Raw genomic sequence first — 15504 nt, 5'->3', positions numbered from 1 at the left:
TAGAATGGTTAGGCTGAATGACTTGTTTCCATTTTGTAACAATACTGGAGAAAGTATATTAGCTAAATATGTAAAAGTTCAGTCAAGCCAAGTTAAATTCATATTTTTTTTTTACATGAAAGCACTTTACCACATGCAATACCAGTTTCAACAAATTATCCTGAAAATGTACATTTCTTTACTACTCTTGCCTAGTACTTTCCCTAACGCGGTGGGCTGAAGGGCCTGTTTCAGTGCTGTATCTCTAAATCAAATCAAATCAAACATGTGTATGGATATTATGTATGCTGTTGCTGAGTGTTTATTGCATGATGCCCGATACTGAAAAATACTTATCTGCTGTTGTAGATAACCACATATAGTTTTGCAACCTGTGTAATACCTTAACAGCAATAATGATAGCAAATGTCTCTGCATGTAAGTTTTAAGGATTCAGCAAACATTTCCGTCGGCAATTTGATCCTATCCTGGTAAAATGATCTCATGTGAAGGAAAACCTCAAACTCCTGTTCACATTGCTCTATTTTCTTAGAGGGATATTTAAGTGTGGATTGCTGTTGCATCAAAGCTGACAAAAACATACAAGTTATGACAGTGAAGATTCCGCCCAAAAAAAGTCATTGCAGTTTATTCTCCCTCCCAAATTCTATTTAGATACAAATACGTACCATAACGCAAAACTTAAATAAGCCCAAGTACTGAAACTTTTATCACATCGCCAATCCTACAGTGGTTGGAAAGTCTGTCATTATTATTCTTCTCCAAATGTGCAAATCCTACACAGGTTACAAAAGTTGGTCAAAATTATACTTCCCTAATGTACTGTAAAAGTTGGTGAAATGCGTAGAAATGACAAAATTTAAGACCTTTATCATATCAGCTTTCTAAAAATAATTGATGTGCCATTTCTACACTGCCCAACGGCAATAATTCACATCAAACTCGACTCCTACAGCATTAGAGATTTGTGTTTTGACAGAAAGTTTAATCAACTGTCGCCATGTCAGGCTCCTCATCGAGTTGGTCACCGGTGGCCCACACATCCACCGGGAAAGGGAAACTTTAACATACTTCAAAGATAATTATGACTGACTTTCAGGCTCTGCACTGGGAATCTAACACTACCCGATCCCGCAGCCCCAAGGCCTACAATTAGGCAACCCAAAAGCCCGGGGCGCGGTGCAGCCCTGTACCCCCAGCCTGTTTTCCTCCCAAGCCGTGGAGCTGACAGCTTGGTCTGTGTCGGAAGCAGCTTTGGCCTCCCAGCGTAGGCCCACAGCCTACCTCAGGCCGCAGCGACCCGCCGGCCACCTTGATGACAGTGCATTCATTCGCAGCCGGGTGAGGGAGCAACTAGGCCCGTGGAGGCGGGCTTTGAGCGATAGCCTGGCTCAGCGAGGGCCTTGTTAGGCCGAAAAAAACAAAACAGGATCTGACCCGCCGCCACAGCAACCGGGAGCGGCCTTTCCTCCCTTCCTCCCTCCCCAACCTGGACTCAGTTCCCCGGGCCTAGTGTCTTTGCGGCTCCCTGATCTCACACAGACCGAGGACAGCGGCCTATTCGCCGGGCTTCTCGCTTCAGTCTCTCACTCACCTTCATGTCGGGACATCCTACACACACGGTTACAGCGGGCCCGCGGGCTCCCACGTAGCGTCTCAACACCGGGCTCCGACAACAACAACTACCGGGCCAAACGGTCATGAAGCTGGAAGTGGCTGCTGCTGCTGTCTGCCGGAAGGGGGGAGGAGGAGCGGCCGCCGCTCCTGTTGCTCAGCTCGCTCTCGCTCCCTCACTCGGTCGGTCAAATTTTTTTCCCCTCAACTCTGAGCGCGCGGGGCGGGCGGGCGCGCGAGCCGCGTGGACTGTGAGTGACGTCGTCTCCTCAGCGAGGACGCAAACGGGCGCCACCGCTCGAGCCCGAATCCCCGCGCGCACTCCGAAACCCCGTGCCGCGCGCAACATCATCGTGCACATTGCGCGAGAGCGCGCCCGCATGCTCTGTCAAACTTTATTGGTCACTGTGCAGCCAGTAGATGAGCGAGAGCGCAGTTACTGCCTTGCATCAGCTCACTTTGTTATAGTCCTGGGTAGGTCTGTTGTTGGATATCAGTGGATTTCAGGTGAGTATAAACGAGCTTCTAGGACCTGAAACTATGTGTATTTAATATACTCATCACGATGTGATCTGGAATGCACCGCCTAAAAGGGCGGTGGAAGCAGATTCAGTAGCAACTTTCAAAAGAGAATTAAATAAATACTTGAAAAGAAAAAAAACATGCAAGTCTTTGGGGAAAGAGTGCAGAACAATTTGGGTAACCCTCCCCAAGAACTCACACGGGCATGATGAGCTACGTTACCTTTTTCTGTACTGTGTGGTTCATAGTCTGACTGGAGGTACAGGTGAGCTTTTTTTTGTTTGCTAAAGCCAAAGCACTTTTTAATCCATATCAACTTATCAGTCAGGCCTACAGATAAATTCCAACAGGAGTGGTTGATATGTATTAACAACCTACACTTTGGTGTACATGACACAATTTCAAAATTTGCAGATGGCAAAGCTTGGAAGTATTGTGATCTGTGAGGAGGATAGTGATAAACTTCAAGAGAATATTTTGATGTGAAGTGATTCATTTTGATAGAAAAAATGAGAGGCAATATAAATAAAGGGTACAATTCTAAAGGGGGTGCAGGAGCAGAGGAACCTGGGGGTATATGTGCACAAATCATTGAAGGTTGCAGGGCAGGTTGAAAAAGTGGTTCATAAAGCATATGGGATCCTGGGCTTTATAAATAGGGGCATAGAGTACAAGAACAAGAAAGTTATGATAAACCTGTATAAAACACTGGTTTGGCCTCAACTGCAGTATTGTGTTCCGTTCTAGCCACCACACTTCAGGTAAGATGAGAAGGAATTAGAGCGGGTCCAGAAAAGATTCAAGAGAATGGTTCCAGAGATGAGGAACTTCAGTTATGTGGATAGATTGGAAAAGATGGGATTTTCCCCTTAGAGAAGAGAAGATTAAGAGGAGATTTGATAGAGATGCTCAAAATCATGAGCGGTCTGGTGTTACGACCGAGGTGGGAGGAGTGCACTATTAATTCAGTCCCACGTCTCCACAGGTTACAACATATCAATAAATGTTCCCACTTACCGAAACAACCAATTAGATACTCCATTTGTCCCCAGAATAAAGCGCACCAACCAAATTTCTTTATTAAACAACAAAATTATCCATTTATTATAAAACCAAGTCTTAACCAATAATGAAGTAAATATATGATTTTATATATATATATATACGCGAATTGAAATATTAAAGCTCCGTATTATTCCTGGCTCCCACACACACTCACATACATCCACAAACCGATTAACTGGGGAAAAAAGGAATTTTTGTTTACAGCTGTTTCAAAGGAATAAATGGAATTTAAAAAACTTACACTGTAATGATTTGGAAGGAATTCCTTTGGTTAGTTAGGGTGTTCCAAAGTCGAATAGTTGGATGCCACTCAGAGTCTTTCCAGGCGAGGTTGCTGAACAGTCTGTTTTTGGGTAGGCTTTCAAAGAAATTCAACTGCAGAAGCATCACATAGGTCCTCCATCAGGTGTGCAGCAACTGAGGTGTCAATTCTCACACACATTCAATTCAAAAGCCCTTTTTTTTTTAAAGATGCAAGGTTTCTGCAAGCATTCAGGATATCTTCAAAATTTAGAGGAGGCAACAGTACCACTTCATACAAACTTTTGCATTTCCAGAGCAGGGATTCTTTAAAGAGAGGTAATAGTTAACTGGTTTTTCTTCTGTCAGGTCCATATGCAGATTCCAACTGCCTGCCTTTAGTAAAAAAACATTTTTTAACAGTTCAAAGTGAAACTATTTTTCCAAGCAAGTCTCATGCTAAGTCATAAATTCTCTCTTGTTACAACAAAGGGTAGCTCTTTTGTCAAAACCCGCTGTGGTTTCCTTGAAATAACCTGGTTTCCAGTATTTGTTTACTAGTCAAATCCACGAACCTCTTGTTGACCTTGCTTTTTTTTTAAGCAACCATTAAGTTCAGCTATCTCCAGATGTTTCAATGTCCATGAAATCTTTTTTTAGTTTTTAAAAATATAGTTTCCAAGTCTTCACAAAAATTGGACGCTCGTAATACCTCAGCCCTTGGCGAAATGAAACACCATTTTTGAATGTGTTTCATTACAAAGTATATAAAAAAAGGTTGAAAACATTTTAAACACATTTTACACTCGTGCCCTGCATTTACTCTATACTTGTAATTCATACGTTTTTGCTTTGTACTCATATAACTCAACAAAGCTAGATTTGCAATAAAGCATCTGCAATAACATTATTTTTCCCCAAAATAGATAGATAGAGAGATACAGTGCTGAAACAGGCCCTTCAGCCCACCAAGTCTGTGCTGACCAACAACCACCCATTTATACTAATCCTACATTAATCCCATATTCCCTACCACATCCCCACCATTCTCCTACCACCTACCTACACTAGGGGCAATTTACAACAGCCAATTTACCTACCAACCTGCAAGTCTTTGGCTGTGGGAGGAAACCAGAGCACCCGGCAGAAACCCACGCGGTCACAGGGAGAACTTGCAAACTCCGCACAGGCAGTACCCAGAACCGAACCCAGGTCACTGGAGCTGTGAGGCTGCGGTGCTAACCACTGTGCAGCCCAATGTGGACAGTATTTAAGTGATGGGTTGCAACAGTAAACTCCATCAGAATATTCTGGCATTCTGTGTTTTAAATGTTTCTGCAAAGGTTAGTGGGTGTTTCTCTGTAGTCGTGGCGGACATTTACTTCAAAATGTTTAAGAACCAATAATAGACCTCAAGTTTCTTTTTCCATGGTGGAATATCTCTTTTGGTGGTGATTTCATTTTTTTGCAAAGTATCCCACTAGTCTTTCTATGCCCGATTCATCATATTGTAACAGGACTGCACCGACCCCCAGGTCGCTAGCATTAATCGCCACTTTGAAGGGCTTAGTAAAATTTGGAGCAGCCAACACTGGTTTATTAGTCAAAATGGCCTTCAGCTTTTCAAAAGAAGCCTGGCACTCCCCTGACCACACTACCTTGGTTTTCTTTTTCTGTACAAAATCTGTTCGTGGAGCAGCTACAGTGCTGAAATTTGGTACAAACTTTCTGTAGAAAACACACATTCCCAAAAACCGCGTGATTTCTCACTTCGTCTTAGGGGTAGGAACCTCCACCAAGGCTTGTACTTTCTCCATTCTTGACAATGCTTGTCCTTGCCCCATTATATGCCCGAGGTAGTTCACTCTCGCTTTGGGCCAGGTTTACCACTAAATCAGCTGCTTATAATTTTTTTAAAAGAGTTTCAAGCTGTTTCAAGTGTTCCTTCCAAGTGTTACTGTATATCAACACATCAAGATAAACTACACAGCTAGGAAACCTGGCTACCACTTGATTCATTAGTCTCTGAAAGGTTGCCGGGGCATTTTTTAGCACAAATGGCATCACTCGGCACTGGTAAAGACTGTCTGGTGTGACAAAAGCTGATATTTCTTTAGCTTGGGGTGTTAAAGGAACTTGCCAGTATCCCTTTAACAAATCTATCTTTGTAAGAAACATGCCACTGTCACTTTGTCAATACAGTATTCCTAGCAAGGAATTGGGTAGGAGTCTGCCTTTGTTCCTGCATGAACTTTTCTGTAGTCTGTGCTATGTCTGGTTGACCCATCAGGTCAATACTATCGGTGAACTCCAGCTGCTTTGACTAGGTTTAATTAAGTTGCTTTCCAGCATATATTGGATTTCTGCTTTAACCTGTGCCTGTTTCTCTGGACTTAAGTGGTAAGGATGCTGTTTGAAAGGAACAAACTCCCCTTAATCCACATCATGTACAGCCAAGTTTGTACATCCTGGCTTATCCCTACAGACTCTTTTAAATGCTGTGAGTAGCCTTGTTCGATCTTCTCGTTGTTCTACATCTAAATATAAAAGCATGATGTCCTATCTTCCTAGCAATCCCGTATTAGCTAACTGGATAGTAGGAGGTTCAATTTGAGAATTGTCTAAGCCTCCTTCTGCCTCATCCTTCACTGTCCCTCTCATTCTTAACTGTCCTTACTACCTGACATACCTGTGCTTACTTATCCTTCTCCCGGTGATAATATTATTGATATGACACAGTCGACTCTTTTTCCGGCAATCTGGGGTGTCAGTCAAATAATTTACCTTACAAATTCTTTTGACCACTTTATTTGGATCACTGAACCATGCTTTTAATGGTCCATCCTGTAAAGGTAATAATACTAACACTTCATCCTCTTGTTGAAATGTCCGATTCTTTGCATGCTTGTCTGCCCATTTTTTCTAGTGGTTTGGGATGCTTTCAAGTGTTCCTGAGCCACATTGCAAGTTTTCGTGAGCCTTTCCCGGAACACGGATACATAGTCCAGTACAGAAGATTCATTCCCCCTGTTCTAAAAACCTCTCTTTAATTAGTTCTAGGGGACCTCTTATCTCATGAATTGTGAACTAATTCAAAAAGACTAAAACCTGTAGACTCATTCGGCAAATCCCTAGTGGCAAATAAAAGAAAGTCTAGCTGTTTATCACAATCATGGGGATATTCATGACAGTATGCATTGTTTTGAGAGTCTGATGTTACCTTTCTAAAGCTACCTGAGTCTGTGGGTGGTATGCGGAAGACTTAACTGTATTATACCCAAATTACCCATAACTTCTTGAAATATTTTAGATATAAAATTGGAACTGAATCTCAATCGGTAATCCATATCTAGTAAAGAATTGGGTTAATTTCTCTACCACTACCTTAGCAATAATTACTGCTTTAAGAACCAGCGAGCCTCAGGAGTTGGAGAAAATTTTGGTTGCCGTTGGATACAGCCATTCGGAGACTGTGATTCAAAGGGTGCATTTTCGTTACCTTGGATACAGCAGCTTGGACTGAGCATCAAGCGATACTTTTTGTTACAATTCAATTTTGAACTGGCTTTTTAGTTGAAGATTGTCTGTTCTAAGAGAACACAGACAGACAGCTGGTGTTAGCACCTGAAACAAGAGCTCTCAGCCATTTAAATTGAAGGAAGAAAATTTTGTCTGTTTAATTATTATCTCTCAAAATTCTAAAAAAAAAGTCAAGCCAAAACAGAGATCTCTAATAATTTAAACTGAAGGAAGGGAAGTTAGACTGTGACCATCTTTTATCCCTCAAAAATTCTAAAGCCAAATTGATTCATTTATAGAGGTGTTTGCAAGTTATTAATTGTTGAAATTCGCTGAAGAAGGAAAGCAGCACTTACTGCTGGAATTAGACTATGGACTGTTGAACTGTTGAAGAACCTTTTTTCCCCATTGGACAGCTGTGAGGACTTCAAGCAACCTTGGACTTTTTCAGCTGCGGCAGGGGCGTAAATTTGCAAGGACTCCCAATTTTTTCTATTTTAAGTGTTGTTTATAGCTTCGTAGTGTTTAAGAATTTAGTTTTTCTAATTAAACAGTTAATTTGTTGATTTAAAGACACCTGGTTTGGTTAACCTCATTTGGGGATCAATAGATGGTACAATTTGGCTGGGTCTTTCTTTAATTTGGAAAGTTTAAAATTATATGTGAGGCGAACTGTGGATGGGATTGAATTAACAGTGAGTTTCTCCCATCACAATCAGAATCGTTTATTTTGATTGGGGGCTTTGACTGGAGCGGTTGGTCGTAACAACAGTTACCGTCCCAGACATTAGGTCACAATCTAGGTGCACCCAATACAAAGGTACGGGTGTATACTCCTCGCCAATACCATTCACTAAAACATTATTCAGTGACCTCTGTGGTGGAAATGTTATGCGTTTACCCAGCAGAAGAGTTTGGGTGGCTCCTGTATCCCTAAGTATAACTATAGGTTTGCCTGCCTCACTTGAGGGATAAGGAGCTACTTTTCCTTTCGACAAGAATTCCCTATAAATAGGCGTTTAGTAGTACAGAACTTGAGTATTGCTGAAAATAGAGACATGTTGTCGAAGCTTTTCGTCTTGCACTCATCAGGACAATTGCAAGAATAACCAATGTGAGGGGAAACAATTTATACTGTATGAGAAGAGAGTGCTGATTGGTTGGCAAGTGAACTCTGATTGGTAGAGGCGTTGCCATGGGGAATTCACCAGTTTACGGTGACTGACAGTTAACTGCCAAACTTTGTTTGAAATTTAAACCAGGCAGTTGACTCTGATTGGTCGAGGCATTGCCCTGAGGAATGAACCAGTGAATGGCTGTTAGTTACTTTGATCAGTTGAAACAGGCACAATGTTTGTACATATTCTTTCTGTCTGCAAAGAACAGGGGCCTGTGTATTAATATATGTAGCTTTCAGTATGCGCAAATGCGCCACACTGCGAGCCCTACTGACAATCTTAAATTGGTTGTTAGCGTAATTCTTAGGTCACTGTGGATTATTTAGCAAATGTTATCCAATTGTGGAATCACATCTAATGTTGGACACTGTGTTTTGAGTTTTGCAAGCATGGGCTGGTTGGGTCTGGCCCGTACCTTGCCCGTTGTGAACAGCAGAATGGACATGTTGTTTGATACGATCTGCCAGTCTTTTGACCGTTGGCCTATATACCTCGCATCACACTGGCATGCAAATTCATATATCACATTACTCGTTTGTGTGATAAGCAGGATGTCTTTTTGGCTTGACGGCAACATCCTGTTAGTGGCGAACACCACACGTGTTGCTACTGTATAGTAGCAGCGTGAAACAGCCAGCTTTACCTGTTGCTCAAATTTTTGGGATACATTACCCTTCCAGGATAATTTGAGGTAGACTAGGCACTTTTCAGGACCAACAAAGATGGCCTTAGGCACGATCATAAGTTTGTGTGATATACAGCAAGAAATGACCTGATCAGGGTAGCCATTGTCACGCAGGATGTCTTTGATTTGCCCTATTTCAGCATCAAGCTTACATGGTGAACAAATGGCTCGGGTGCTGATAAGGCCAATCCTATACTGTGAGAATCCCAATGCGTGTATTGACCAGTGAAGGTAGGTTTGCGGTGGACCGTGGTAGAGAACACACCACATTTCTCAACTAGTACGTCAAGGAAAGGAAGCTCATTTGACTGCTCCATTTCAAAGGTGAATTTGAGCACAGGATGGAACTATTAAGACGTATAAGGAAATTATTGCATGCAGCTGCAGATTTAAATATAGCAAATGTATCATCTACATATCGGAAATATGCAAGAGGTAGGAGGTTATGTGTCATTCCATCAAAGACACGTCTCTCATGGAAAAGCGAGAGCTGAGCCTAGAGGGGATCCCATGGCAACACCATCTATTTGGACATACATGGTGTCATTAAAACTGAACTCAACTGCGTGAGTTGCAGCGAGCCGTGAGGACGAACCCTATCATATATATCACCCGGCAGCTCATTGCTCGTACACAAGTCCAGCAAGCTTTTTTTTTTACCTTACTTTCGAGCAAGGCGGTCCGGTCATGTTGAGCAGCAGGTCCAATGAATACGAATTTGGACCCGTCATTAAGAATGGTGTGCATTTTGTTGATATAGTCGCGCTTGTTAAGGATGACTATTCCTGTCCATTTGTCAGATTTACTGATGTGTATGTCCGGGTTGCTCTTGAGGCCTCACAACGCTGTCAGATATTCACGTTGCATGTGGAAATCAGACTCACTTCTCATGCAGTATAAGTTGTTGTTTTCCCTTACATTGGTTACTCTTGCGATTGTCCTGATGAGTGCAAGACGAAAAACTTCAACAACATGCCTCTATTTTCAGCAATACTCAAATTCCCTGTAACTTTCAGGTATCTTATTCTCAACCCCTACACTCACATTGGTTTTTGTATTTGGTTTTACAGCTGCAGTCAAAGCTACAGCCTGATCAGTCAAAGCCCCTTTCTCTGCATTAACTTTATTTACCCCAACAAGTCCCATGGATTTACCTCAACTTCCATCGTTCTGAGCGAAGATGTCCCACCTTGTGACAATGATAACACTTTGGCTTGCAGATATCACTTCCACCCTCAACAACCTCTTTTCTAGCCTGAGGAGGGGATCCTGGGGTGTTCCCAGCTGTCCCTTTTTGTTCCTGGCTACTTGCCTTCCTCACTGTCCCACCTTCAATCCTTCTTGGGTTTGTGGGGGTGGCAGACAAAGGGTTTTGGCTTATACACAAGCTCAAAATCATCAGCAACTTCTGCTGCCTGGATGGACCTTGAAACCTTCTGGTTCTCTACATGAGTTCTCACTACTGGAGGGAGTGAATTTTTAAATTCTTCCAGGAGAATCAGTTCTCTCAGGTTCTCATGCGTGGCTTCTATCTTTAGTGCCTGTATCCAACAATCAAAAATTAATTTGATTTACCTTCTCAAATTCTATATCAGTCTGCCCAGCCAATCTCCAGAGGTTCCGAAACTTCTGTCGGTAAGCTTCAGGGTCTAACTCATACGCGTCAAGAATAGCCTTTTTTGCTATCTCATAATCTGCAGAAGCCTCTTCAGAAAGCATGGCATAAACTTCATGAGCTCTGCCCATCAACCTGCTTTGCATAAGCAGTGTCCAGCTTTCCTTTAACCATTTCATTTGTTTGGCTCTCTTTTCAAAAGAAATGAAGAATGCCTCTACGTTCCTTTCCTCAAGCCAAGGGAGAGCTTGTCTAAATTTAAACAGCTTTTTGCTGGGTCCTGGGCTGGACTCAGATTCTTCCTGATCAGAAATTTCCCTGGATCAAGACCACCACTTTGTCTTAGTTCCATCTTTCTTAATTCGAATGCCCTTGCTTCTTTTTCGTTTTCTCTTTGAAATTCAAGCCTAAGTCTTTCCAATGTTATCGCTGCTTTTTCTTTTTCCTTGTCAAGTTTTCTTATTGCTATTTCTTTTTCTGTTTCCTGCTCAAGTTTTGTCAGTTATAACTGAATTTTAGCTAATTCAACTGCTCTACCCTCTGATTTACTGTCATCATCATCTTCTTCCAATTTCAAATGTTGGCCGATTACTTCAATTATGTCTGCTTTTTAGCATCTGATTTCAATTTTAACATCAATTGTGGTGCCACATCCTTTAGTTTAACCTTGGTTAAGATTCGCAAGTCACTGAGGGATACATTCTCCTTCCCCAGAAAAGTTTCTGCAACTGCTACAGCCATTCCAGCAGTGTAGACTTTACCCAATACACAAAAAACCTGTTTTTTTTTATTTTCCTTTTTCAATTATTATTACCCCACTTACAAGTAAATGTTATCGGTGTTGGGTTTAATCCCAACAAGAGCCCCCAATTAATATGTGACAACTGAGGCAGTTGTTAAGTCAGTCCCACGTCTCCACTGGTCACAACATATCAATAAACTTTCCCACTTACCGAAACAGCCAATTAGATACTCTGTCTCCAGAATAAAGCACACCAACCAGGTTTCTTTAATAAACAACAAAATTATTCGTTTATTATAAAACCAAGTCATAATCAATAATGAAGTAAATATATATGTACATCAATTGAAATATTAAAACTCTATTATTCCTAGCCCCCACGCACACTCTCAAAAATCAGTTAACTGGGAAAAAAGAGGGATTTTTGTTTACAGCTGTTTCAAAGGAATAAATGGAATAAAAAACACTTAGACTGCAATGATCTGGAAGGAAGCCCTTTGGTTTAGCGAGGTGTCCCAAAGTCAAATAGTTGGATGCCACTTGGAGTCTTTCCAAGCAAGGTTGATGGACAGTCTGTTTTTGGGTAGGCATTCAAAGAAATTCAACTGCAGAAGCTTCACATAGGTCTTCCATCAGGTGTGCAGCAACTGAGGTGTCAGTTCTCACACACATTCAATGCGAAATCTCTTTTTTTTTAAAGATGCAAGGTTTCTGCAAGCATTCAAGATATCTTCAAAATTACTGGAGGCAACAGTACCACTTCATACAAGCTTTTGCTTTTCCAGAGCAGGGATTCTTTAAAGAGAGGTAATAGTTAACTGTTTTTTCTTCTGATCTCCTGGTAGGCTCATATGCAGATTCCAACTGCCTGCCTCTAGTCCAAAAACCAGCATCTTTTAACAGTTCAAATGAAAGTACTTTTCCAAATAAGATGCTAAGACATAAATTCCCGCTTGTCACAAGAAAGGTTAGCTCTTTGGTCAAAACCCACTGTGGTTTCTTTGAAATCACCTGTTTTCCAGTATTTGTTTACTGGTCAAAGCCAGGAACCTCTTGTTGACCATGCTTTTTTTTTTTAAGTATCCATAAAGTTTAGCTATCTCCAGATGTTTCAATGTCCATGAAATTTTTTTTTGGTTTTTAGAAAGATAATTCCCAAGTTTTAACAAAAAAATATGGACTCTTATAACACTGGACAGAGTACAAATGAACAAACTGTTCTCACTGGCAGAAGGATCCAGAACCAGAGGACACCAATTTCAGGCGATTAGAAAAAGAAGCAACGGCAACATAAGAAAAACCTTTTTTACTCAGAGACTAGTTAGGATCTGTAATGCATCGCCTGAGAGTGTGATGCAGGCAGATTCAATCGAGGCTTTCAAAGAGAATTGGATAATTATCTGAAGAGATAAAAATTGCAGGGCTACAGGGAAAAGGCGACGGAGATTAGGTGAGTTGCTGTTGTAAAGAGCTAGCAAAGACATAACTAGCCAAATGGCAGCCTCCTGTGCTGTAATCATTCTATGATAGGTAATTTCTTTCCTTTGCCTCTTCATCTTGCACACTTTGTGGAACAACAGTCTAGTTCTTATTGCCACATTGGACTTGCCTTAATGCCCACAGTTGATGGCCTATTTTCCCATGTGGTTCCATGACTTTCCTTGGTCGGTGAATGAATAGATCAGTAACTTTTTTGAGTTACTTGGCTAATCAATGCCTATGTCCTAAAGTTATACTTTCTTACCGTCGTAACAGTTATTGCCGTCTCCCTTAGCTCAGTGATAGCACTCTCACTCCATAGTCAGCAGGTTGTGAGTTTAAGCTGTGTGCTAGAAATTAGAGCATGTAATCTAGGCTGACATATCAGTATGTACTGAGGGAATGCTATATATTTTATGAAATGTTAAAATGAGGCCCTGTTTTTTCTCTCAGGTTATTATAAAAGATCCCTTTGCACTTCCTAAAGACAATGTTATAGCCAGGTGAGGAAAGGGTCTCAGGCTCCCCTTTCTCCCCTTCTCTCATTTGATTGCAACAGGGTTTATCCTTTCTTAACACAGTGGTTGAGCTTACCACCTCGGTGAGCATTTGCTCCTGTTCCTCTAACGTGATTGCAAAAGAACTAATGAGGCCGGTTTTCTTGAGTTTAAAACAAGAAAGAGGTAAGTTTATTACACTTAACACTCTAACCTGATTTAAAATACTAAAAATACTCTACACGTTCACGCACACATTCACACAAGAGTCACATACACACAAATAGATTACAGAGGGAAACAGATTTCGTAGTTGGATTAAAGTCCAGAATAAATGGAATTTAAATACAGTATATGAGTCCAATAGTCCTCAGCTGAAATTGTCATCTTGAAGTATTCGCTGGGCCACATGCACGGTGGTTGGATCGCTTTGCTCCTAAAGGCAGAAGGGTGGTGATTGATTCTCGTCCCCTGGTTGTTGGCTGTAGCGGTCTGTAGGCTTTGGGGGGGTCCCAGTCGCAGCCGCAGGCGAAGCCGGATCTTCTCTTGATATTTTCTGGGGAGAGAGAGAGGGTCTGCTTCATTGATGGCTTTTCAGTTACTGCCCGTGTGACAAAGCTTAGAGTTTCTTCAGAGCTGCGAAAACAGTCACATGGCTCTATCAAACCCCTTTGTTTTTTCATGAGTTTTCTTTCTGGAATCTTCTGAGATTCAAGGTTTTACATGCCTCAGGAGGTCCAGTCACACTTGGAGGGGGTTGGCTCTTTCAAAGACAATGGGTATAGATGGCCTTGAGGACCGTGTTGATAAAGCCATTCTAGGTAATTCAATCACTGAGAGCAAGCCATTGTTCTGGCTGAGTTCAGTTAGACTTCTTGTCTCCAGTTTAATCTTCTGGTGTTTCAAATGTAAATTGCAGTGGCCATCTTGGCTGCCAGTTTTTTTAAAAGTTAAGTTGTAGGATTTTCCCATTAGAAGTCTAATGTAAGGTTCCAACCAATGAAATTAATATTTCCCATTTGGTATATAGGGTTTTCCTGACAACAAGCAAAGGAGTTCTTCCCAGTCTCCTATACAACATTTACCCCCCTCAATGAACATTACTAAAAAAGGTTATCTGGTCATTAGTCACATTGCTATTTGTGGGACCTTCCTGTATGAAAATTGGTTCTGCATATCCTACATTACAACATTGATTGACCATCATTTTCAAAAATAATTTGGCTGTGAAGCCCTTAGGGACATACTGAGACTGTGAAAGATTCTATGTAAATGCAAATTCTTTCTTATTTTCAAATGCAATATTGGTTTTCTGAAAATCTAACCTGCCAGAAAGAACTTGCACTTATATAGCACCTTTCCCATCCTCCAGATGTCCCAGTGCTTCAGACAATTATTTACTTTTGAATCATAACCACTGGTGATATAGGCAGGCAGAGCAGCCAATTTGTACACAAGGTCCCACAAATAGCAACATAAATGACCAAATAATTTGATGCTGGTTGTGGTATAAATGTTGGCCATAACACCAGGAGAACTCCTTTGCTCTTCAAATCATTCCATGGGATCTCTGTTATATCCTGAGGGCAGACAGGACTTGATTTAACACATCATCCAAAAATGGCACCTCTAACACTTCAAGATTATGTGCTCAAGCCTTTGCGCTGGGTCTTAGAACCCATGACATTCTGACTCAGAAGAGAGTGCCAACTGAGCCAAGGCTATGTAGACATCTACATAAAATTTGCAGCACAGAAACAAGCCAATCAACCCAAAGTGAGCCTCCTCCCACCTTTGTTCATCTCTCACTCTATCAACATATCCTTCTATTCCTTTATCCCTCATGCATTTATCTAGTTTCCATTTAACTGCATGTATGCTATTTGTCTCAACCACTGCATGTCACTGCATGTTCCACATTCTTACAAACTTGTAGACTTATTTCTCTGACCCTGATGATGAAGAAGGAGACCCAACAATTTGTTTTTTCACTGGAACTCTTAAATTCAGTTCTATGAAAGTGGAAATTTCTTGTCCATTTCAATGTGCTCACTATTTTCAATATCTTAATGTCAGCAGAAACTATTCCAGACAGGGTAACACAGATCAGTCAACTCATTCATTTCTGCTTTTTGATGTGGCAAAAATCAACCCATTTGTTAAATTGATAAGAAAAAAGTAAAAGTTTAAGGATTAACACTGATTTTTTTTTAATTGGAATGCGAAGAAATACAGGGTGTTTATAAAGTTCTTGTATAATTTTAAACTTTAACTTCAGATGTACACATGATAGCAAACTGTAAGTAGTGGCATGTGAAAACATAAGTAATAGTTTTTTAATGCTAATG

The 15504-nt window shown here is 41.1% G+C and overlaps 1 protein-coding gene across 2 annotated transcripts in view; it reads right to left on the bottom strand.

Moving 5' to 3' along the window:
* The window catches only part of kcmf1 (potassium channel modulatory factor 1), a 232315-nt gene extending 230604 nt beyond the window's left edge, over window positions 1-1711 (bottom strand). For both annotated transcript variants that reach the window (XM_068030333.1, XM_068030334.1), the window contains exon 1: window positions 1595-1711. In XM_068030333.1, the coding sequence (XP_067886434.1) occupies window positions 1595-1610 (16 nt within the window). In that variant the 5' untranslated portion in view covers window positions 1611-1711. The remainder of the gene's footprint in view (window positions 1-1594) is intronic.
* Between the last annotated feature and the right edge of the window lie 13793 nt (window positions 1712-15504).

Source organism: Heterodontus francisci, chromosome 4 (genome assembly GCF_036365525.1).
Source record: "Heterodontus francisci isolate sHetFra1 chromosome 4, sHetFra1.hap1, whole genome shotgun sequence".
Taxonomy (NCBI): Eukaryota; Metazoa; Chordata; class Chondrichthyes; order Heterodontiformes; family Heterodontidae; genus Heterodontus; species Heterodontus francisci.
This window is presented reverse-complemented; position numbering and strand designations above follow the sequence as displayed.